At 39.6% G+C, this 23,259-nt stretch overlaps 1 protein-coding gene across 7 annotated transcripts in view; it reads left to right on the forward strand.

The window, feature by feature from the left end:
- The window catches only part of col11a1a (collagen, type XI, alpha 1a), a 90,675-nt gene that overhangs the window by 45,296 nt on the left and 22,120 nt on the right, over nucleotides 1-23,259 (forward strand). For all 7 annotated transcript variants that reach the window (XM_037757236.1, XM_037757237.1, XM_037757235.1 and 4 more), the window contains 15 exons: nucleotides 935-988; nucleotides 2,315-2,359; nucleotides 2,545-2,598; nucleotides 2,769-2,813; nucleotides 5,685-5,738; nucleotides 6,374-6,427; nucleotides 10,702-10,755; nucleotides 11,081-11,188; nucleotides 14,715-14,804; nucleotides 15,916-15,969; nucleotides 19,924-20,031; nucleotides 20,167-20,274; nucleotides 20,780-20,833; nucleotides 21,047-21,100; nucleotides 21,499-21,606. In XM_037757236.1, coding sequence (XP_037613164.1) covers nucleotides 935-988; nucleotides 2,315-2,359; nucleotides 2,545-2,598; nucleotides 2,769-2,813; nucleotides 5,685-5,738; nucleotides 6,374-6,427; nucleotides 10,702-10,755; nucleotides 11,081-11,188; nucleotides 14,715-14,804; nucleotides 15,916-15,969; nucleotides 19,924-20,031; nucleotides 20,167-20,274; nucleotides 20,780-20,833; nucleotides 21,047-21,100; nucleotides 21,499-21,606 — 1,044 coding nt within the window. The remainder of the gene's footprint in view (nucleotides 1-934; nucleotides 989-2,314; nucleotides 2,360-2,544; nucleotides 2,599-2,768; nucleotides 2,814-5,684; nucleotides 5,739-6,373; nucleotides 6,428-10,701; nucleotides 10,756-11,080; nucleotides 11,189-14,714; nucleotides 14,805-15,915; nucleotides 15,970-19,923; nucleotides 20,032-20,166; nucleotides 20,275-20,779; nucleotides 20,834-21,046; nucleotides 21,101-21,498; nucleotides 21,607-23,259) is intronic.

Raw genomic sequence — 23,259 nt, forward strand, 5'->3', positions numbered from 1 at the left:
TAGTATTTTAATAAGGAGCAAAAGCAAAAAATATTTGATTTTGAATTTACAAACTAGTGATGTTTCTGTGTGGTTCAGACTGCCAGAGGGTGTCTGACACATGATGAACTAAATTAATTAGTAAAATCAAAGTTTGACAAGATTTTATAGAGACAATAGCTCATTAGATATGAGTTATTAGACATAACCGAGCAGTAGTTTGGAGGAAGTCGCGTTTTGTTATTGACTGAATTTGTATTGAATGTCCCCAATGCAACGTGTGGCGAGGTGCTGCAGAATGGGTAAGCTGCTCTTTAATCCCCCGTTCACAGAGTCTGACTAAAGAAAAAAAATCACGTCACCTTGTCTTGTGTTATTTACAGAGGTCTTGTGCTAAGCCTTTTGTTTTAAAGTCCTCCTCTCTTTGTGTATGTATGTATGTATGTATGTATGTGCGTGTGTGTTCCCCACATAATCTTATAAGTTTAGAGAATTCGCCTGAAAAATTTGTCTACTCTGCCAGCTTGATAAACACTATAGAGATACCGGAGTGGGGAGAGTTTGTGAATTTGATATGCTCTCTTGGGAAGGCAGCAAATGTTATTTTTATGTAAAACTTTCACTTCACAGGAATATTGAGAATGTGTTTTACAATTTAAAAATGTTCATTGCATTAAATAGTGTTGTTCAACCCAACTGAAGTTTAATTTTTTAACAAATCTGGAAGAAACAAAGTGTTCAGGTCATGGAAGTGATCAGTTTTACATTTCAAAAGTCATGGAATTTGAAATGAGGGCCATGGTGTTACCCGTATGAAACTACAGCGTGTCAGTGAAGATGATATCTAACAACAGTGCAGATAAATACAGGGTGAGCCCTCATTATCATGCGTGCCCTGACCCATCCAGCATCTCTCTTGTTTCCCCTCCGTGATACCTCCCTCTCCTGTTGACAGGGCTCGAGCGGTTTCCCCGGGTTCCCTGGAGCTAACGGCGAGAAAGGAGCCAGGGTAAGGAAACACACTCACTCACTGAGTACACACACTTTGTCTGTTTGTGTATGAAAATCACCACGCCATCATATCCCAGCACAAAAGAAAATTGATTCCTATTATAAAGGCATCTGTATGGTGACTTGGCACAAAAAAATAACAGCAGCAAAATCAATGTTGGGGAGAGAACAAAAGACGTGAAGACAATCGTGCTTTCATTGAGCCCCTCTCCCCCGTCTCTAGGCTGGAAATAAACAAGTTGCTCTTACACAATTTTGAGAATTGCTGAGAAAGAGTGCATGGTGCAGGTTTTACTTTCAACAGTTAACTATGAAAATGAAGCCAAAATATTCCAGGCTTATATTAATGCACCTTAATAAAAACTGTTGATTCATGGAGGGAGTGATAGAAAACGTATCCATATCAAATGAATGTATATAAAGTGGTGGTCAAAGATGAGCTATTTTCTTTGTTGAGTATATCAGAATCATTTAATGGACACTTTGAAGTACATTATCTCACTTATACCGAGGCTACCTGCCAAAATCAAACACTCAATGCTCTTTCCACTCAAATGTAATTTTGTCAACTTAAAGCCAGAGAGACATTTCAAGCTATTGTAGAAATACTGCTGCATTTGTTGGCAGGCTGTTTCTGCTGCTTTAGTCAGCCAAACGGTGGAGTTAATATTACTTAGCCAATTCTTTGTTGTCATTCAAGAAGTGCATATTGTAGCTATAATCACACAACTCTCTGTACTCCTTTTACCTAATATCTAACAAAGACATTAGTGGTCAAGCTCATTTTTTTTTCAAGATTTCATTGATAGACTCGTGCATGTAAGATGTATCTCAATGCACTGAAACATCAGGCAAATGTCATTTAACTCAGCAACTGTTTAATTTATCTCTTAAAATGAAGGAATCTGAGGCTACTCATGTAGAATAGGAAACAAATTGTCTGTTTGGCATTGCAGAAGTGATTTGAGCCCTTTTCTGTAGGACAGATGTCAGAAGGGGGTTAAGTAAGGGATAATGTGCAGTGGGCTGGTCATTGTTTTGAAATAAACCCCTTCAGGGTGATGCCCTGTCGAGCTCGCTGTACATTATCCTGCTTATTACACGGCTACTTACTTAAGAAAATGATAATTTGCCACAAAAATGGTCCGCCAGAGTCCGACATCAGAACTGCGCCCATAGCAACGGTCTGCTCTGAAAAATAGTAACAGATCGTAGAACGATTAACTAATCCGAATCGAGTACTATACAAAGCTGTGTAATAATGTTGAATAACAGGAAGTATGTGGGAGTGCCTAAAATGTTTTTGCCTTTGGTTATCTAACAGGGCATCGCCGGCAAATCTGGTCCAAGAGGACAGAGAGGTCCAACGGTATGTCTTTTTCACTCCATGATTTCCATGATTAATGAAACTACTATAATTAAATACTGTAAAATCATCTTGTATCTATTCTAACAGTTTTAGCATTTGACATCATTAAATTAAACTGCTGTAGCTTGTACACAGTATTACCAGGCGTTCTGTTTGACTCTTGAGTTTTTCCTCTCTCCCTGTAGGGTCCTCGTGGGGGTCGAGGAGCCAGAGGTCCAACAGGAAAACCCGGTGCCAAGGTACACCAGCTATACCAATCACCATTTTAGTCTTTTTTTACTGGATAGTACTCTATCAAGCAGGGATGAAACTTGACCAATAAAAACAATGGTAGATTTGTGCTACTGTTCCCATCATAAAAAACATAGCTAAATATTAACTGATGATGATTTGTTGTTGTGTGTTGCAGGGCACAGCAGGACACGACGGCCCACCAGGCGGTCCCGGTGAGAGAGTAAGTCTATGATATTGTCTCAGGCCATTCAGTGTCATCCACCTCCAGTATGAGTTATTGTAAAGTTTAAGGCCTTCATATCAATTGATTCTAATTGTTTAATCTAAGAGGTAGTCAGGATTGACCTTCAAATCTTGTCAAACTGCTCAAACCCAGTTATTCACAATCGATGACTCTTTGCTGGTAAAGCTTTTATGAATATGTGTTTGTGTCTTCCATTTCATCAACATAACCTGTTCCTTTGTTCAATGAAGTCTTCCTTGCCCCAAAAGAAATGAACAAGTTTACTGGTTAGGGCAACCTAGACGACGCACTGGACACATACTGCCATTTAATACCATGTTCCTGTTCCTACCTTCATCTAACAGACAGCAGCATTTCAGTTTATACAAATCCCTTTTCTTTCCCATTGGTTCTCAGAGTAGCAATAAAGTACATTTCTCATTTACAGTGTTTTAAACTGATGCTCCATTAAAAAAAATAAAAGAACATTGTCCAGATCTAGATTTATAGGATTTTTTATTGAGTAATGAGTTGGTTGTAGGTGGCAAATTAAGCAGCAAAGTTAACAATCTCTGCATTTGCTTCACAATAAAAGCCTCCCAGCAGTGCCACCGTATTTAATACCTTTCATTAGATTTTGTTAGATTACCAGTGGTGTTTTAGTTGCTGTGTAACAAAGAAAATGTGAAACATTGATTGGAATCTAGTGAAGTCTAAAGAAGGCATGAAAAAAGAAAGGCAGCTGCAGCATTGACATTTTCCTACAACACTACAGGGGGAGAAATGGACTTTATTACAACTCTGACAGAGCACGATGAAAACAGAGCCTCCACTCTGTTAGATCAAGGTCTTGCTTTCCACATGAACTACACAGCTAGTACACAACTTACTCATTCTGCCTCATTAAATAGTCACATTATATTTTCAATGTCACACTGGAGTGTGAATCATGAGCATCATTTAATAAAGTTTAAGCATCCACTAAGACCACTAGTTTTACTACAGTAATACTCAACTGTGAAGCTGCAGTTTAGTGCTGGGGTTGGTAAGAATTGCCTTCAGGACTTCCCAACAAAATAGCTTTCACTGTTTCAGAACACTGTTGAAGTAGATGTTGATTGGCAGCTTTTGACTTTAGAAATACATTATTCTACAGTATGTGGGTGGAGTGCGGATTCAAAGTGGTGAAATTCCAGCTGGACAAACTATAATGTTGTGAACTGTATAGTGTTTATGTGTATAGTGTATAGAGTGCTCCAGGGAAGACGTATTTTTGTAGGCCAACAAAGAAGTTAGCATCACCTTGGTCCCCTCGAAAAAAAGCCAGTGAGATTTTTCCATTAGGTTTTGGATTAATGCAGAAAATAAGCTCTGTGGCAAAGAAACATTATGATACTTACATGTTTTGTTCAGCAAGATAATCTCCATAAATTAACTTTTATGATTTTTGAAGTGTAAATGCAATCGCCAGAAGTAAAAAGTTAACATTAGGCTATAATCAAACTATACCAGGCATGATGACGTAATGTCTCATTTAGCCACTTGTTGTTTTTTAAGACACCTAAAGGCTTCACAACTCAGGAGCGGGGTATTTATTGATGTATTTTATGTTGTAGAACAAAACGTTAAAATCTCTTAAGCTTGTGTTAACCACAAACCTTATTTCAGGCATCTAACTAAAAACCAATTCAAAAAACTCATTAACATCCAGACGTAAACTGATGGATAAATATGATTTAAAGATAAACTTATATTACCAAGTCAGCTTTGAGGCATGTTTATATTAGAATGCAAAAAGATTAACTCAATTTGCACTGGATATTTTATATGTCAATTATATTTAATATCCCTACATCCCCAACCTTTATGTTACTTCAACAATAAACTGTAAAGTAACTTTCCAAAAACACATTTTCACTTCATCAACACATTTTTTCGACACACAACTTGTGAATATGTGACATCTCTGTCAGCCTCATTGTGTAAGTGACCTCCTTTTCCTCACATTGCAGACTATCACCGTTTGTGTGCTGACATGGGTCCCACTTTCCTCTCTTCAATTGTCTATTTTTTCACTAGTGTGCTATATTTCCGCTCCTCTCATCCATGATTACATGATTAAATATACCAATCAAATAAATGTGCTCTTCAATTTTGGGGGGTACATACAGTGAATAAACTATATGATTAAATATGAATCAAACATCCAATTGGCTGTCACAAAACTTATGTCACAACCAGTTTTGTGAGCTGATCAACATACCTAACTTTGTATAGTGAGGGAAATGATATGTTAGGATATAATATGATAATTATCTATATATATATGGCTTCAGCTAAAGCCTTCAGTGGAATATAAACTTAATTTTAAAAAACCTCCCTATTCTCTGGCTCATACAGTATAATATTATTACCTTTTCCCTGCAATATGACTGTTTGGCATTTGACAGGACCTTATTTTACTAAGCAGTTTATTCACTCAGAATCTGTTTCTTTAAATATTCCACCCCAGAAATGCTCATTTTAATCACACAGTATATCACCACTCAAACATTACATTACATTCTAAGATTAAGCCGAGTTGGACCACTAAATTATCACAAGTGTGACCAAAAGCTTTCTGAAGCATTTTGCCACTCCATTGTGCTCCCTGCAGTGATCTGGTGAACAATGACTCACCTGACAGCAATCATTTTAGATAACTTTTTACACTGAATAGCTTTAATTTGCTTTCTCCAGCTGCTCTGGAAACAGTCATATGTCCACATGATATCCTTCCAACTTTTAATCCTGTTACGTTTTCTTTTTGCATAATGCAGTAAGCCTCTGCATTTCTCATTAATCTGACTGTTTGTTTGTCTACTGCAGGGGCCTCAAGGACCTCAGGGACCAGTGGGCTTCTCTGGACCAAAGGGCCCCCCTGTAAGTATTTCTCCTTCCTGCACACTATGCATCTCGATGTCCTGTAAAACAAACAGTACGGCTGTGTGGTTCGCCGCTTATTCCTGATGTTCAGTGTCTACTTTCCTCTTCCTACTGTCTCGGTGGCAAATTAGCCTAGTTTGCAAACATTATAAATCCGAATTGATTCAATTTGAGGAGTTCATGGGGTGCGGTAACACATAGCAATATCCCTAATTCTGTGCAGGGATCATTAGTCTAACTGTTACTGAAGCAGAACCCATTCTCTCACTCCCAAGTCCAGGCAGGAGACAAGTGGTAATTTCCACCTATCGATTCAGGTTAGATTCATAGCTGGCTCTTCGCCCTCAGCCAGTCATGTTGTTCCTTTCAACAGAACCTGTTATTTTTTCATCAGTGTTCCAGTAGTCTAACTACAACTTTGCCAGTCTGAAAATGATGTTTATAATTATATATTGTGCCTACAAAGCATTTACACAATACTGCAATAATAACATAATTGCTTGGAAAATGTTACTTTTATTCCGATGATAGGGCCAATTTCATAGAGCCATTATTCACTTCAGATGTGAATGTGATTATGATGAATGTTCTCGGTTACCTATTAAGTGTGTATCTTGATTTCTACCTAACAGGGACCACCTGGAAAGGACGGGCTGCCCGGACACCCTGGTCAGCGTGGAGAGACGGTGAGTCCTAAAGACGCAATATCCTGTTTGAGCTTTCAGCTGTGTGGCCCCGGTAAGCCTATAACTTCCTGCTGATTGTAGAAACGGAAGACCTCACATCAAGCTCAATATAACATAATATCTCACACTTGGATGGATTTGGCATATATCCACTGCAAGAGCTAACACAAGACTGTGACACCTGATAACTTTTCAGTTTTTCAGACGTGTTTAATCAAGAATCTCCTCTCAGTCTAATCTTGTTTTAATCCGGCAAAAATTACTTTGGTTGTGTTAATGGATGGTACTCAGTTACCAACGAGAGCTGTTTAGCTCCCATTCTTTTAAATTGCCTTTCGATTGAAGGACAGATCTGATCCTCCCAATCAGTGAGCTGCACTTCAATTGAATCCCCCCACTCTTCCTCCTCCACATCTTATCTCTGTAGCTCTTGTGTGCAGCAGATTACAATCAGTGATACAACATCTCAGTGGGATGCCAAAGGGGCGGACATGTCTCTTAAAACAAAACTCTCAAGACAAAGCCCTTGTGAACATTGTCTGAATCCGCTTGTCTCGTCTCTATTTACACCCACTGCATTCTGTCTGAGTAAATCCACGTGGCTCAGACTCCTCTCTCATAGCGATGGACACCAGTTAGCTGGGGACCATCCTTTTTCTGATGCAACTTCTTTCTTGTTACTCTGTCAAGTTTACAAATATGCAATGGAAGGATGCTGAACTTAGATCGTCCAGTGGCAACAACGTGTCCTGCTTTAAAATAATTGAGCAGTAATACTGTAACTGAGGTATAACAAAACCAGCAGACATAAAATGTGTTGCAGCAGAATGGAACAGTGGTTCATGAGCCTAATGAGAAAGGGCTGTACTAAATCTGCACTGAAGATGTATTGATGCATAGATGGCGTACCCCATGGGACATAAGATTTATCTGCCAATAAACAAAAACAAAGCAAAGTTTGACTTGATCACATCTAGTTGCAATCCCCTGCTCTCTACTTCGATTCCTCTGTACTTGGTATGCATCAGTGCACCTTGGTTTGACGAGACTCAGAGGCCAATAAATTCTACTAAAAGCTTGACAGATCATCGCCTCCATCATTAAAGCTTCCCTTTCCGCCTGCCTCTTTCCTATAGATAACGTAATACACCACACATGAGTGCTTCCCTGCCTTTGCTGCGATCCAAGCTACACCGATAGAGTCTTCATTAAGGTGTTTATGGCTGTAGATTTATGCCCTGATGAACATGCTCCACAAGCATCTAATATGAGAATAGATCACGGCGATAAGGATGCTCATAGGCGCCCATTCCCGGCAACACAAGTTGCATTTTGAGGAAGTACAAATAAAGATTTGAGTCAGTGTCTCTGAATCAGGGCCGATGCTGTAACAGCTTGGCCTGAGGGTTTCCGTTGAATAATACATCACCATAAATCACAACGCAGTGATCAATAGGCCTGGAGTCATAAGTCAGCCAGGATCGCCCTTCTAAGAGCTCGGGTTTGAAAACTTTGTTTGGTTGTAGGATAATAAGTTGCAATTGAAAGGATTTATAACTGCAATACCTCAGTGAAAATTGGTTATGTATGGAGTGTGATGACTGAGGGTTTCAAGATCAAATGGAAATAAGTAGAAAAGTCAAAGTCAGTGTGCACCCGCCACTCTGCCCTTGGAGTTTGTTGCGTTGGCTTTATGCTAATCACTCCCTGGCATTAGTAGAGTTTTACTGGTTCACTCATGCCATTCAGTCTTAAAACATTACATGTTTACATCTGGGAGTACACCAGCATTCAACAAGTCAGATGTACATGGCAGATATGTCTCTATTAGATTATTAAATATATGTGAAAGATACCAGTTATTGTTTATCTTCACACTCCTGCTGTATTAATTCCCTTGATAGCTGGCTTCTCAGCATCACACTGGGTTAATATTTGGGGAATATTGAGTACTTGGAAACTGGAGCCAATGCAGATTGGATTGTTACTCTCCCGGCAGACAGAAGTTCATCTGATTTGTGCTGCACTGTTGGAGTCGATGCTTGAGATGTAGAACTTCTTTCTCTTTCTGCCTTGTCCTGTTCTGCTGTTTGAATCTGCTTAAGCATATCCATAGGGAATACCGCAATGCAAATCAACCACGTACTGTGAATGTAAACTTGTGCAACAAACAAAATGCATGGCATAGTTGTTTGGATGTTGTGCAAGGAACAGCAAAATTGAGCAACTGCAAATTTAAATAGCTTTATCAGGAAAAGTTTTTTTTTTTTTTTTTTACATATAGATTGACATAAATCAGTATGCAATTGTTGACAACTATGGAGCAGTAAAAACTCCAAAACACACTGTCGGAATGATAACACAATCAGCTTATGAAGTTGTGGCTGATGTGAAAGTTAGCAGATGCCTAATTACATATTCAGCAGATTTAGAGCAACATTATCATCCCATTGGGAGTCAGGTGTGTTGCTACCAGACTAAAATAAGCTCAATATTCACTGGTCTTTGACTCATCAACTTTCAGAGAAACTTACCATCATGCTGTTTTAGTAGCCTTTCAATCATTATATTTCGGTGTTCATGTTGTTCTCCATCTTCATTGTCATTGCCATACAGACCTCACAACAGTGCTGCTGCTATTTTTGGCAGTTATTATTAATTTAGGACGGGGTCTATGCCATCCTAACTAAGGATTCCTAACTTGTGAAATCCCAAATTAGGATGGTTCTCTAGTAGCTAAATTCCTATCCTAAGATATGAAAGCATTTTTTTTCCTAAGTGCAGTTAGGAAACATGTTTCTGTAACACCAAAAATCCTAAATGTCATCCTAAATATAAGAAGTTTCTGTCATGAGGCCCCAGCTACTTATTTGCTTTGGCTCTTTATTTGTTGGTGCTGTGCAGGTAGCATAGACTCAGTTTGACAGACCTTGTTTGATGGAAACAACTGCCTGCAATTGATTGTGAGTTGTTTGAAACTCAACCACCACATTCGCTATTTGCAAACCAGAAAGTGAACCAATGACTCTAAAGTAGAATCTGAAATTAGATTAGAGCTGCAGAGTTTGGGTCAAAATTTGTTTGGCACTATGAATGGCCATTACATAAAATAAATCATATCAAAAACGAAAATTCAGAGCCTATGATAACTATAAAAAACTACTACTTTTCTTCTCGGCGGCTATGTGGATATGGTTTGATCAGATTTGATTGACGGTGACCCGGCATCAAACAACCCCATAATTGTCATCACATTTTGAATCCAAACAGAAATCTCTCATGTTAAAATAACCAGAACGGTGTTCATGCAGGACTCATTGTTAGCATCTAAATATCCATGTGTCTCTGGTATAAAGAGTTATCTGCTTCTTGTCATTGTCAATGACATGTCAAGTGCCCTTCGTCTGCTTTGCATCCCTCTGTTGTCCGTCTGCTTTGTAAATCTTAATAGCAACGGCCAAACTCTGAGGTCATGCGATACTTCATCTAGTGGTAAGGTGATATGAAAGACCGAAGAGATAAATACCGCATAAATGGATCTAGCATTTCTGGCATGGTATTAGTATTAAAAATATAAAATGAAAGGTGCATTATAGTACTTCTGTGTAAGGTACATCACTAAAGTAAGATATTCCATACTAGGGATAAGAGAAATGAACTTTTCAAAAACAGATGCAGCAAATCCATCACGGACCTGAACAACTTATCAGAGGGAAACATCCACATGTCAACAAGTTATTGCTCCTGTCAGTTTTGCTAGGCATATGTTTATAGTAATGGACCCAGAATGCTAATGGTCCATTAGAGTAAAATATTGCACTATTGTCTCTAGTCGGGTGCTTTTACTTCATGAATGGGCGTCTTGACAGCCTGGTTTGATTCCAGCCAGAGACCTTTGTTGCACGTCATCTCCCTCTCTCTGTTTTTAGCCTCTAGTGTCAGTAGAGGCTAAAAGCTTTAAAATCTTATCATGTAATCTTAATATCTACTTAATGAAGAGATCAATATTTACAGTGTATCAAAAGACTACATTTCCCTTAAGTTATTTACTGGCCAGCATTGTAATCTATCCTTGACTGTGAATATAACCTGGAAGCCCATTGTTCCTACATCAAGGTAATACCAAGCGAAAACCTAAATCCCTGCTTATCAGCTGAAACAAATTCAAGTGGAATCCCTGTGGTTTCTTTACTTGGGTTGTATTAGATAAGCTGTGTGTTTTCATTGTTATTATAAACCGTAAAAATAAGACTTTGTAATGTGTTTTTTTTCAGGGTTTCCAAGGAAAAACTGGTCCACCAGGCCCAGGAGGTGTTGTCGGGCCCCAGGTAAGAGACATGTATTATTACCATCCTCAATGATTAGTATCTCATTAGAAAAATGAATACTGTAGACAACTACAAGATAATTGTGCGTGTGGATATTTTTGAACCCTTAAATGTTGTAGATCGATCTTAGATCAGTTCATAACAGCTCTCATTTTGGAAATATATAATTAATTTATTTATATTTTGGACACCCACTGACTCATAAGATCTGAGCTTTGGTGTAAATTATCAATGAAATAGGACTTTAATAACCCTATCACATGCCATATTGTATCATAGTTATGTTGAACTGAAAATAACAGCCAACTGTGTGATGGCATCTTAGGGACCAACTGGAGAGACTGGTCCCGTTGGTGAGAGAGGCCACCCTGGACCCCCCGGTCCACCCGGAGAGCAGGGTCTTCCAGGTGCTGCTGGCAAGGAGGGAGCGAAGGTATGTGTCCACTATACTGTACTGAAGGGATGAGAAGTATTCTATTGTAGCATAACATGCTAGAAATGGCCTCATTGCTCCTCTGAAAAGACCTGGCTCACATTTTCTTCCTGGCTGTGTCAGATTTGTGTTAGTTATACTGAAGAGAGGAAGCCAGGGAGGTTGATAGAGAGATCAACAGCATAGAGGTGGGCTGCAAATTGAACTTATGCAGTTGCAATTATCGTACATGATTTGATTTTGCAGATTGAGCCAGCTGGATTCACAATCAATTGGGTTTCTGGAGGGCATGCGCAGCTCAATAAACTACTGGCTTAAATAGAATTGGGAGAAAGCAGAAATAAATCTATAGCAATAATAAATTCACCCAGAAACACCAACGTCTCACCATTTCTCTCTGTGCTATACGAGACTCTGGAAAGTGACTGCTGAAGGTACAGTAGCTGAGATTTGGGACTGCATTCCCTCCCTGACCAGCAATTGAGTGCCCATTAGGAGCAGACAGTAGCCATTTTGTAGAAGTATGTGCAGCTCCAAACCAAAGCCCTGACTCCCAGGACCACTCAGCATCCCCTGCTCCCCATCCCCTCCCTCAAACAACCCCATGTCTTCTGCTTTCATTCTCTTCCTGCCTTCAGCAAGCAGACAGTTTAATCAAGTTCGTGGGCTAACTCCAAGCCCTCCGCCACTCACAGCCCCTCTTTTCTCCCCGCTCCGCTCAGGCCTGTGCATCATTATGCCAGGGACACTTTGTGGAGGTCCTGGCAGCAGAGCCCAAATCCTCTTATACCTCTCAAGCCCACTCTTCTGTGCCTCCCTGTTTGCAGATAAAGTCAGCCTGCCAAAACAAAAGGAAAGCAAACAAAGACAGAAAATAACTTTCTCTGGAGTCAAATGTCCTTGTTTTAGAGATGTGGTTTAAAAGAAATCAACAAGTAAGTAGATGAGATTGCCTTGTAATTATTGGCACTAACTCTAAAAGTTAGTTGAGTGTCTGAAGTGAGGGTGAGGGAACAGTTACAAACAGTTCAGAAGCTGAACCCACTTTTGCTTGCATATTTTTATTGTCCTTCCTCTTAGTAAGCACTCTGTCAAAAAAGATCTCTCTCTACATGTATTTGGTGTTTGGAGTCACACCGTTGAACTTTTGATTTGAGCTTTGTCTCTAAATTACAGTTTAGAAGACTGAAATCTTTTGTGTTTCATGTTGTGGCTGATTATGTGAAAGCATTACCGCATTGGGTGAGAATTACTATTGACTGTGTGGTGACACTTAATGAATCCACAGAAAACATACATACTTGAAACTAAATGGCTAATGGGCCATTAAGATGGATGTCAGCTACAAAACAAGTAGCTGGTGAGATGTACAAAGCCATTAGTATATACTATGTTTGCTTGTCATATACTTTTCAAACTATTTTCACTTTGCATAGCTCTCTCTCGCTCAGCTGCAAGATGTGTACTAGTTTAGCACTTTATTTTAAAACATATATGCAGAAACAAACCTGCATGTGCACATTTCACCAGAGGGCTGAGGAGGAGGAGGATGTTCCTTTAAGTAGGAGGCCCATGTCTTAAGTTCTGATTTACAAGTTTGTGTCTGAGTGCAGAGCAGTTCTCAAATACAAGATTTAGCTGCATGTGCTTTGCATCTCCAAACCGATGCGACACCATGAAAACACCAATTCAACACTTCACAAGCAATGAAGTTACATAAAACGTTGTGCATTTGGATAGCTCAAGTTTAAATAAAAAAAATAAGGTCATCTAATGTCATCTAAAACACAAACGTTACAAGCTCTCAATTTGTGGTTACAAAGACTGAATCTGAGACTGTTTTGTTTCACTACAAGGTCTCACTGCTGCTACAGCAATGACTGAAGACTCAAGACCCTTTTAAGAGTGACGTTATATGAGGAGAGAGGCTCAACTGAAACTTACATTAATTTTGTACATTTATATGTAAAGTAATTCTGTGTATTTTAATTATTGCAGTCTATAGTCTCTGTAAATGGTGACGAGTGATTCATCTGTGACAGCAGTCTCATATAAAAGGGTCAAACGTTGTTCAGTAAAGCTCATCATACACCAGTTTCCTGTATAAAATGGGTATAGAGCTGATTGTCATGTGGACCAACCTGCCTGATGAACCAGGCTAGCATTTTGATCTTAAAATCTTTATTTTACCTTGATAGTCTGGCATTGCCTACAATTTTGGCTCATTGTCTGGCAAGGCCCGGTTGGAGTCATGTCAGATAGGCAGCACAACAGATGACAGTTCTCTCCTTCACTCAGACACCCTTCTTACACCTGATTGGATGAATCCACCACTTGTTGGGCTGTTATTCATCTTTGCATCTCTGCTTGTCTAACTGGAAAAGCACAACAGCTGTCATAGAAACGCTGTCAGATTCCTCGCAGAGCATAACCAAAATCAGTTTCTCAATAAATTGGAGGTGAGCAATAGGACATGCAGCATCATGCTTCATTTTTTACATCATTCCAAACCCTAGTTTGACACCACAAGCAAAACATTGTTTTTCATCAACTGATCAATTTTGAGATTCTGGGCTATTTTGCTTCCATTACACGTCTTCTTTCAGACTAGTGGAAAGTGTTTAGGTGTTTATTTCAATACACTTTGTTTATTTGCATCTGTAGATTTCTCCTAAATTCATCAAAATGTAGCATTAGATAAAGCCTCATTTGCATATTTAAACATAATATTAAAGAAAACATGTAATACAATACATTATTGTGTTGTAATCGTTTACCATGTTCACCTGTAGTGTCTCACAATATGTATGGAATTTTACAATCCATATCTCCAAAGGCCGTTTTCTCAAAATTAGGTTTTTCTCAGACTCTGAGGCAGAAATCTCCTCTTCACTTACATACACCAAACTTTCCAATTTCATTCCTGTCTATATTCAGAAGGTTTTTACAGAGGGGTTTGGTCATATATCAGTCATAGCCTGTTTATAGAACATTTAATTCCTAAAAACATGGCAAATTTTTTTTTTTTATGGCTTAATAAAAAGGTTTCCAAAATTCCCTCCCGAAAAACCTTTGAATCTGATATGTCAAAAAAAAATTAAAAGCAAATTAGCACATATTTAATTAGTTAATGCCTCATATGCATTTTTAAACAGAACATTTCAGAAATTTGTTATACAAAAAATAATTGTCTTAATGTAAGTAATCAACTGGGGAAGTTTCATGGTGATATTCACCTGGGGTGTCTTCCATTAAGAGACAAGTCTCTCATCATCTGCACACTTCCTGTAGTTTGGTCATATCTGGTCAGACTTAGTTGGTCCTTGAAAGATGTTTTCAAGATCTTGTAGTGAAAACTGTCTATGTGAGATGTAGTCTGGCTTTGTGGGGCTGATATTTTGGTCCTCCTCTCTGTTGCTCAGCAATCAACAGTTTTTCTTTTGCTTTATTTAGAATGAACATTGAATAAAGCAAGAACACTGAGGTATACTAATTCTAACACAAACATGTGTGATTGTGTGTATAGGGAGACTATGGACCTCAGGGATCCTCTGGTAAAGACGGTCCCCCCGGCCTTCGAGGCTTCCCTGGAGAAAGAGGTCTACCTGGCGCCACGGTAAGAGCTGCTCTCCACCTGCACCCATTCATCATAGCTTCTCTTTACATGTGTTTGCTAGTAGAAAGTGACAGAACATTGCTACATAACAAATGAACCAGCATCCATCTAGAGCCATTCACTTCATTAGAGACACCAGCCCTGGAATTCACTCCTTGCAATCAATCCGGTGCAGAGGAAATCCAAGGCGACGTCTTACAAATGAACAGGCGTGCCTCTGCATCGCTCCACCGCCACTGACACCACTGTTTTATTCACCGCAATGCATCATGGGCCTCTATTATAGAAGTAGGGAATTGTTGGTTAGCAAAATCTTTCCCTGGTGTAACTCAAGGACCTGAATTGGTTTTTTTTCATATTTCTGTGCCAACATTTTTTGGGGGGCAGCAAAGTTATTTGTTTGTCTCTGTATGCATTATTTACTTAATAAATTATTAAGTGGGAAATGTTAGCAATTAGACCGTGGTAGCTAGGAGTGGATATGCTGTGGGGATAGGAAGTGTTGTGCTGCCTGCATCCTCAAGGTCAGTCAGACTCTGCAGGCCAGCAGCACCGCTGATTGTTTTCTGCCATTGTAATTTACTCCAGCACCCAGCCAGAGCCAACAGAGACTCATTACCCAGGCTGCTATGTGCTCTTTTGTGGCCCACTAGGGAGCTACACACACATTTTGGGCATTGACAAACCCATGCATACAACATATATATACACACCCCTGCATGTGCAAAACAAAACTCCCAATCTTGCATCTGCAGAATGAGATAAAGAAATGATCTACACCCAAATGCACACATGCAGTCATGACTTATGTATCCATATACATGCAAAAAATCCCACCACTCTCTAGCTACAATATCCATAAGGGAGTGATATCTTTTTTAGACGTGCCATAAAGTACTGATTTACGTGTTATGGGTGTTGGATTTTTTTTTAACACATACTGTATTTTTGCTCTTGAATTCATGCTGATGGTCTGTCAGGAGGAAAATGTTAATAGAAATGATATTTCTTGGAGTCGTGCTCTGAGGTTAAATGTACTCAACGCACATTTCTAGTGGTGTCTGGCTGAAGTGACAATCCAGTGATTTGTGATTTCTCTGCTTTTCCTCAGGGCCCATCAGGTCTGAAGGGAGGAGAGGGGCCCCAAGGTCCATCTGGTCCTGTTGTAAGTATACTGTAGTACCTTTCTTTCCTCTCTGTGTTGGATATGTTCTATTTGATTTGTGTTATTGCTTAGCGTGAAGGCTTGTACAGTATATTTCATGTTTTAGTGAAGCCTGCATATGCCAAGCTCCAGAGGGCAGTTTACATCATTTGGACAGGAAAAGCTTTAAAAGTGGCTTCATATCTCTCGTCTAACTGCTAGGCCATCTTGCTTTCCTTTTTGACATCACCACCATGGAGGCAGGACATTTTAGGCAAACTTATGAGAGACAGTTGCATCTCTTTATTTATTTGTTTTAACTTGTATCACCCCCGATAACATTTGATGAGCAGTATGCTGTTTTTCAGCTGGGCAGTGCTGCACATTCATGAATTTATAGACACACACACACGTTCCAGTGATGTCCTATGTAAATCCACTGCAGCAGCTACAAGTACATTGCTCAAAGACATCGCGACTGTAGCTACAGATAATGGACAGCCTATTGTAGGTTTTCTCAAATACAGCAGGTATTAGAAGTGCTGCAGGTGAATAAGAACTGCAGCCACAGTGACATTAAAGGCAGACATGAGAGAAAATCAAATATAGTAAATTAATTCAGTTGCACCGAGTGAACTAAGTACATGTATAATACATATATACTCATTAAACCATCATGGTCACGTAATCGGGGTTTTATTTATTTATTTTCCAATGAAAGCGTCACCAAATTTCATCCCGTCCCACTGCACACAGCGATTTGTCATAGGAGCGATCATGCGCTAGCGAAGCCGGGGTATCAAGACTGTTTGCTCCATTGCCTCCTGGCACACAGAAACAGACACAAACAAACAAACAAACAAACACACACACACACAACAAGGAGAGCATCCATATGGTGAGTCACAGTGTCTAGTCATTGCAGGCATCGCTCCTACACATGCCTCATCAGTCCCAAAGGTTGCATCCTGGCACTTTACGACTGCTGTGTTCAGTCTTCTCAGATTGTCACAGAGACTTTAGAGTTTCTTCACAAAACTCGGTGGTACTCTAAAGTTTGCATGACGTGATGTGCTGCCGCTGTCACAATTTGCATTCACTTATGTATTTACATTAAATCAATACAATCACAAATACCAGCTGCTAAAAAAACGAGACATTTTGAGGAGGAAAAACAGATTAAATCATCTAACGTACCCTTGTCATTATCTCTAGACATTTAACATACATTGTGGAAATTGCAAATGTTATGTTATTGATTCCAGTATAAAGTCAGGTTTCCACATAATGTGATTATGCGCATGGCAAACATTGTGGGTTTTGTGCCACTTCTTTTTCTCTCGAATGAAATGTTCTGCTCAGGAGATACTTGACTGTCAAGTGTTCAGCGCTTGCGTAAGCATAAACATGTTGATTGAACATGTTTATCTAGCAGCAATGTGACTCCGCCACACTAATTACAGCACAGCGAAATGAATACATTCGTAACTTCCTACTCAAGGCCACACATTAAAGTAACCTATTTGTGCATTAATATACATACATTTATATGTACAAACACTTAACCATAGAAACATTTTAGATTGCGTCTGAATATGTCAGTGTTCTACATGTGGGATTATTGAGACATCCTGTTCCTTGCCTCCTTAACTTTCCTCCATGAGTGAGCACAGACAATGTTTACCAGCAACAATTGTTTTCATCGTTTTTTCACAGATGATAATGAAGGTTATAAAAAAAGAAATGTCAGACAGACATAAGTGATAGATAGATTGAAGTGTTACTTACTTCACAATGTCGAGTAGAAAACATATGGTTCCACTAGTATTGAGTTTTGAGGGTTGTTTTTTATGTTGAACATTAACATGTGTTGTTCAGAGTGTCATCTCCCATTCTCTTTAAAAGCCAGATGCATCTGGCGTATTGCTATTTCAATTTGGGATTCAGCAAAATTGGAGAAACGAGCGTTTTTCTGCAGTGAAAATGACGTTTTTGAAATGCGAAACGGCAACAAATATGTATATATTTCGTTACATAAAAACATGTTGTGAATTTTGGAAATTATTACATCTATCTTTTTTCAGTAAATATTGACTTTGGACTTTACAGCGCTCTGGAGTTATTGGAAATGCTTGGATCACTCGAGTTGGAAACAATCCTACGCAGCCACCACTGGAATCTAATTCTACAAATAGTATAATACTGATAATATTAGTGTAGCCTGATCTTTATCTGCAACTGTGCAGAAATACCGGCTTTAAACAGAATGAATAGACAGATGTTGATTTAGAATTGGAATGTCAACATTATGAATGAAGCTTCCAACTAGTTTCATATTCTGTTTACTGATTAGGATGGCACTCCCTTTACTATTTGTCGCTGTCCATTGACGGGGTTGCTGAATTCGGGAGCTGCATTTCGCACAGGCTTGCAGCCGAGCACTGTTTTTTGAAAAAAAACGTGTGGAGAAAGCCTCTGAGTGTGTGACGGAGGATTTTGTGTTCAACATAAATTAAAACATTTCCACCACAAATTGATGTATTGATCACAGATCATGCAAAGATCCATCTTGACAGGCTTCAAGTAACGCGTTTGTATCCGGCAAGCCGGACCACAGACCAATCAGCATCCTGCGAGGAGCTATGGGTTTGGTTTATATGTGTGTATGACGCAACGACACAGAGAGGTGACTGTTTGTTCAAAACAATGGCGGCTCCTGAAGAGTTTAGCGTAGGTGCTGCAATAGCATCAGTTATATCACAACTGGAGAGTATTTCATCATTAAAGGAAGAGCAAAGAACGGCACTGAAGGCTATTCTCGATGGAAAAGATGTTTTTGCTCTCCTAACTGGCTTCAGCACGAGTTTGATCGACAGATGGCTCATCCAATCACCTGCCAAGTATTTTTTGAAAATGCCTGCCCTTTTCCAAACAGTTTCCAATGAAGGCTTCTCAGATGATTCTGCGTAACAAACCATTAGGAAAATAAGTGTTTGACGCTCAAAATTTCAGTTGTGAACCCGCCTATGTGGACGAATCTTAGTATCTGAATAATGCGCTCTTTAAATAGCAGGAAAATACTGCACTCCACTTCAGACCAGGTTTTTGTTGGTCAATAATGCAATTGCTGACAATTGGGCGCAAGTACATTATATACTTACACATAGTGGGCTCTGGGCGTGAAAATGCCCAAACTGCGTCGCTCAGAAACTAGCTTTGCACCGGGTGTAAGATACTGTACTGTAGGGCCTAAACTGTTTTAGGGACAGCAGTGTGATTCACCCTGCTATAAATGACAGACATCACATCGCATTACAGCATGAGGAAAATCAATTTATTAGGATAATTGATTTAATAAACTCAAGCAATTTTGAATATTTGCAAAGAAAATAAAAAAGATATATTATTTTATTATTTTTATATAAATGTACAAATGTGTACATGTATAAAGACACATTGCGTTAATTCAGTGCAGCAAAGATAAAAAAATAAATAATGTGGAGTGTCTTTCACCATCATGTTTTATGAATTTAGGTGAGTTCCTCTTTCTGAGTACTGATACACAGCAGCAGCCTCTTTCATTCAGAAAAGCATTTCGGCAGCAGGAGTGAGCTGCTCAAAGCTTAGAGAGCCACCAAGACGTCAGCTCCCCGACAGCAGATAATGCTGGCTGCTTTCAAGGAGCAGCGCTGCTTTATTAGAACTTAAAAGCCACCTGTTACTGCGTGTTGCTCCTGCTGTTTTCTCAGTTTTCCTCTTAAGGGGTTTGTGTGTGTAGGTGTGTATATGCGTGTTGATCCATTAGCAGTGGCACTCCGTTGGGTTTTGCTTTATAGAAGTCTTAATGGCAATGGTTATTGTTCAACCTACTCAGGTTATATTTAGGTTCAGGCTAACAAAGCTATGAAATACGTGTCCTTCTCTTCTGTGTTTTATTTTTCACCCATCATCTCTCTCTCCTTCTCACACTCACAGGGTTCTCCTGGTGAAAGAGGTCCTGCTGGTTCAGCTGGTCCAATTGGCCTGTCTGGTAGACCTGGCCCTCAAGGTCCCCCAGGTCCTGCTGGAGAGAAGGGAGCCCCCGTAAGTATTTATTTCTTGGCTACACAACATCTTTCTGTTACCTAAATACCGTAGTTTCTTTTCTTCCTTTGACCTTCAGTTGTGCTGTTTTTAGTTTTCTAAATAGAATTAAAACAAATGTCTTTGCTCCTCTAGGGTGAGAAAGGGCCTCAAGGTCCTGCTGGTCGTGATGGTGTCCAGGGTCCTGTTGGTCTGCCCGGGCCTGCTGGACCTCAGGGTCCACCTGGAGAGGATGGTGACAAGGTCAGCCAACCACACTCACCCATCCCATCCTGTTGGCCCAGTTACAACTCCTTTTCCATTCCCAAACTGGGATGGATGTTTTGGGACTGAACCAGATTGCAAATCAATCTTCATCCCCATGTTCACACTCAGACCATCTGCATCTCCCTTTCCCTCATTGTTGCCTATCCATCTTCATAACCAAAAGCGCCAGCAAGCGCAATGAGAGGAGATGTAAAAGTGAAATACTGTTGCTTGTTTCATCTCCCACAATCATTATGCCCCTTAGGGTTACCATCTTCTATTCTATTGAGCTGCCAATCATATGTTCCTACAGAGGTTTACAATGCAACAATCCATATTTGTGCATCATAAACAGTTACAGTATAAGTGCAGATAATGATGTTTGTGTTAAGCTAATGGTTTTCAATGATCTTTTCATAAGCTGTTGATATTGAGAGAAGAAGTGAAGCTGAGCTGAGATGGTTGACTGTAATGTGTGTGTGTGTGTGTTTCTCTTTCCCAGGGAGAGGTTGGAGAGCCCGGTCAGAAAGGAAGCAAAGCCGACAAGGGAGAACAGGTGCGTTATGGGAGTCAAAGTCCATTCAATCCTTACTTGCACACACATTTTTTCACAGTAATTAAGGAGTTGGTGATGCTACATATTTCCTTCAGGGATTCCTACTCACAGAAACACACACTAACATCATTATCACAATAACCATGAATGTTATTTTATTTACAAATCACAATACGTATATATTTGTGTAAATTTGTTCTTGTTTGTGTTCAGGGTCCTCCTGGCCCAGCTGGTCTCCAAGGTCCCATAGGTGCCCCAGGTCCTGCTGTAAGTACAACTGTCCTAAAAAACTGATGATACTGTGTGAATGTGTGATGTCAACAGCATCGCAAACCAAACAGAAAGACCCCTAAAACACTTCATTTTCAATGACCTAGAGGATTTTTCCCGATAAAGACTCAGTACCAGACACTATGTGTTTAAAATCATCAAGTCAAAAAGCTTCCTGCCTTTAATTGGAGTCTCTTCTGTGTCACTTCATTAAACGAAACATACATATTTTAATAGTATTTGAATGAGCATCACATTGTATGCACCACCATCTTTGCCAACAATGCTTGTTGTAGGAATAAACATATTCTTAAACAACACATGAACATGTATTAAATGTTAAACCTGAGAGGAAAGATCACAGTGAAAATGTGTGTGTATGTGTGTTTTCTCAGGGAGCTGATGGAGAGCCTGGTCCCAGAGGTCAACAGGGTATGTTTGGACAGAAGGGAGATGAAGGTTCCAGAGGTTTCCCTGGACCTCCTGGTCCCATCGGTCTGCAGGTTAGTATCACTCACACATGTACACATTAATCGTTTGCAGTGATCCTACACAATGAGCCATATGGTGCTGTCATTTTACAGTAATCCAGTTTGTGCCATACAGACAGCTGTCTAGGATAACTCTCAGTATTGCAAGTCTGCATTTTACACAGCAAGCTTAATTACAAATGTTGCATTTCTTTTGCAGTAGCAGTGATAGTTGCATTTGTTTTTGTAATGGTGCGGGTACATTAAGACCTGAATATAATGACTTTACTGTAGCAATTTTAACAGTCTGAGATAAGCATTACAGGGTTAAGACATACGTAAAGTGAGGCAGCGCTGTATATGTGCAAACATGAAAGACAAATGGAAGCCAGAACAAAGGCCAATCCTACCTTCACAACCTCGTCCCTCCAGGCTCAGCTCTGTGCTGCTCTGCACACTGCAAAAAAAAATTCACAAAACTTTTCGTGCCATGGTCAGGTGTTTTGTTACTTTAGTTACTCTACACAACATAGTTAAAGTTCTAAAGCCAACGAGGTTTGGTAATGCCATTTGTTTCTGATGAAACATGAAACAAGGCAAAATGAGACAATCAGATTAGATATTTAGTCTGTATTTCATATTTACACACATATCAGTGATCTATGACATGCATGAAAACAGCCACCACAATTATTTTCTATATAAAGACACACAAAAGTGGTGGTGGGGTACACAATGGAGGACGTCCTACCCCTGTAACTCAGACCTGCTTCCATTGTACTGCCACCGTACCTTGACTGTTTGGTGATAGCATTTCTTCTTCTGTGGTCTTGTAGCTGTCATATCGGATGGGTTTAAACTCATCATTGTGGTATAAAAATATCCAGTCCTCTATGTGCCACAGCCCTGACTTCATAAGGATAATATTAAAAAAGCCATATCTTGTGTAGCCATGTATGGCTGGAGAGATTGGCTCCTCAGGTGAGGAGTCACCTGAAATGGCACACAGTAGAATCCTGAATGAATGGCATCACATCATGTTCATTTCATAGGCTTTATATTGTGGGTTGTATTCAGTTTGGTCCAGTTGACATGCTGTGCCATGCATTTGGTTTGTGCCATAGGTCAGTGTTTCCCAAACCTTTTTTCTGGGGACTCACTTTTTAAACATGACCCACCATCATGACCCAATTCACAACAGGCCTCATCTATAAATTGTGAGAAGAGTGAATTAGTGTGCAAAATGAATGTTTCCAACCATTTTTACTACCATTTCCACATCACCTTATATTATCTTGAATAGGTAAACCATCGAAGAGATACGCTTGATAAATAAGATAAATGCAGTTAGGCTGAGTTAAAGTGGCAGTAGGCAGCATAGTTTTGCATCACTGGGCAAAAATTCCATAACAACCTTTCAGCATATTGTAATTCAAGTGTTCTGAGAGATTATTAGACTTCTGCACCTCCTCATGGCTCTGATTTCAGGCTTTAAAAAATCTTTGACCAATCACAGATCATTTCATTGAGAGAGCGTTCCTATTGGCTGTGCTCCGGTCACGTAACCAGAACTTGGTGTTCCTTCACCAGATTTCACAATGGCGGCAGCGTCACAAACTTTCTCATTTTACAGCTAAACCGTGCACTACAAGATGATTCTGAAAACATTTGAGACAAGAAATAGGC

This window comes from Sebastes umbrosus, chromosome 21 (genome assembly GCF_015220745.1).
Source record: "Sebastes umbrosus isolate fSebUmb1 chromosome 21, fSebUmb1.pri, whole genome shotgun sequence".
In the NCBI taxonomy this organism is placed as follows: Eukaryota; Metazoa; Chordata; class Actinopteri; order Perciformes; family Sebastidae; genus Sebastes; species Sebastes umbrosus.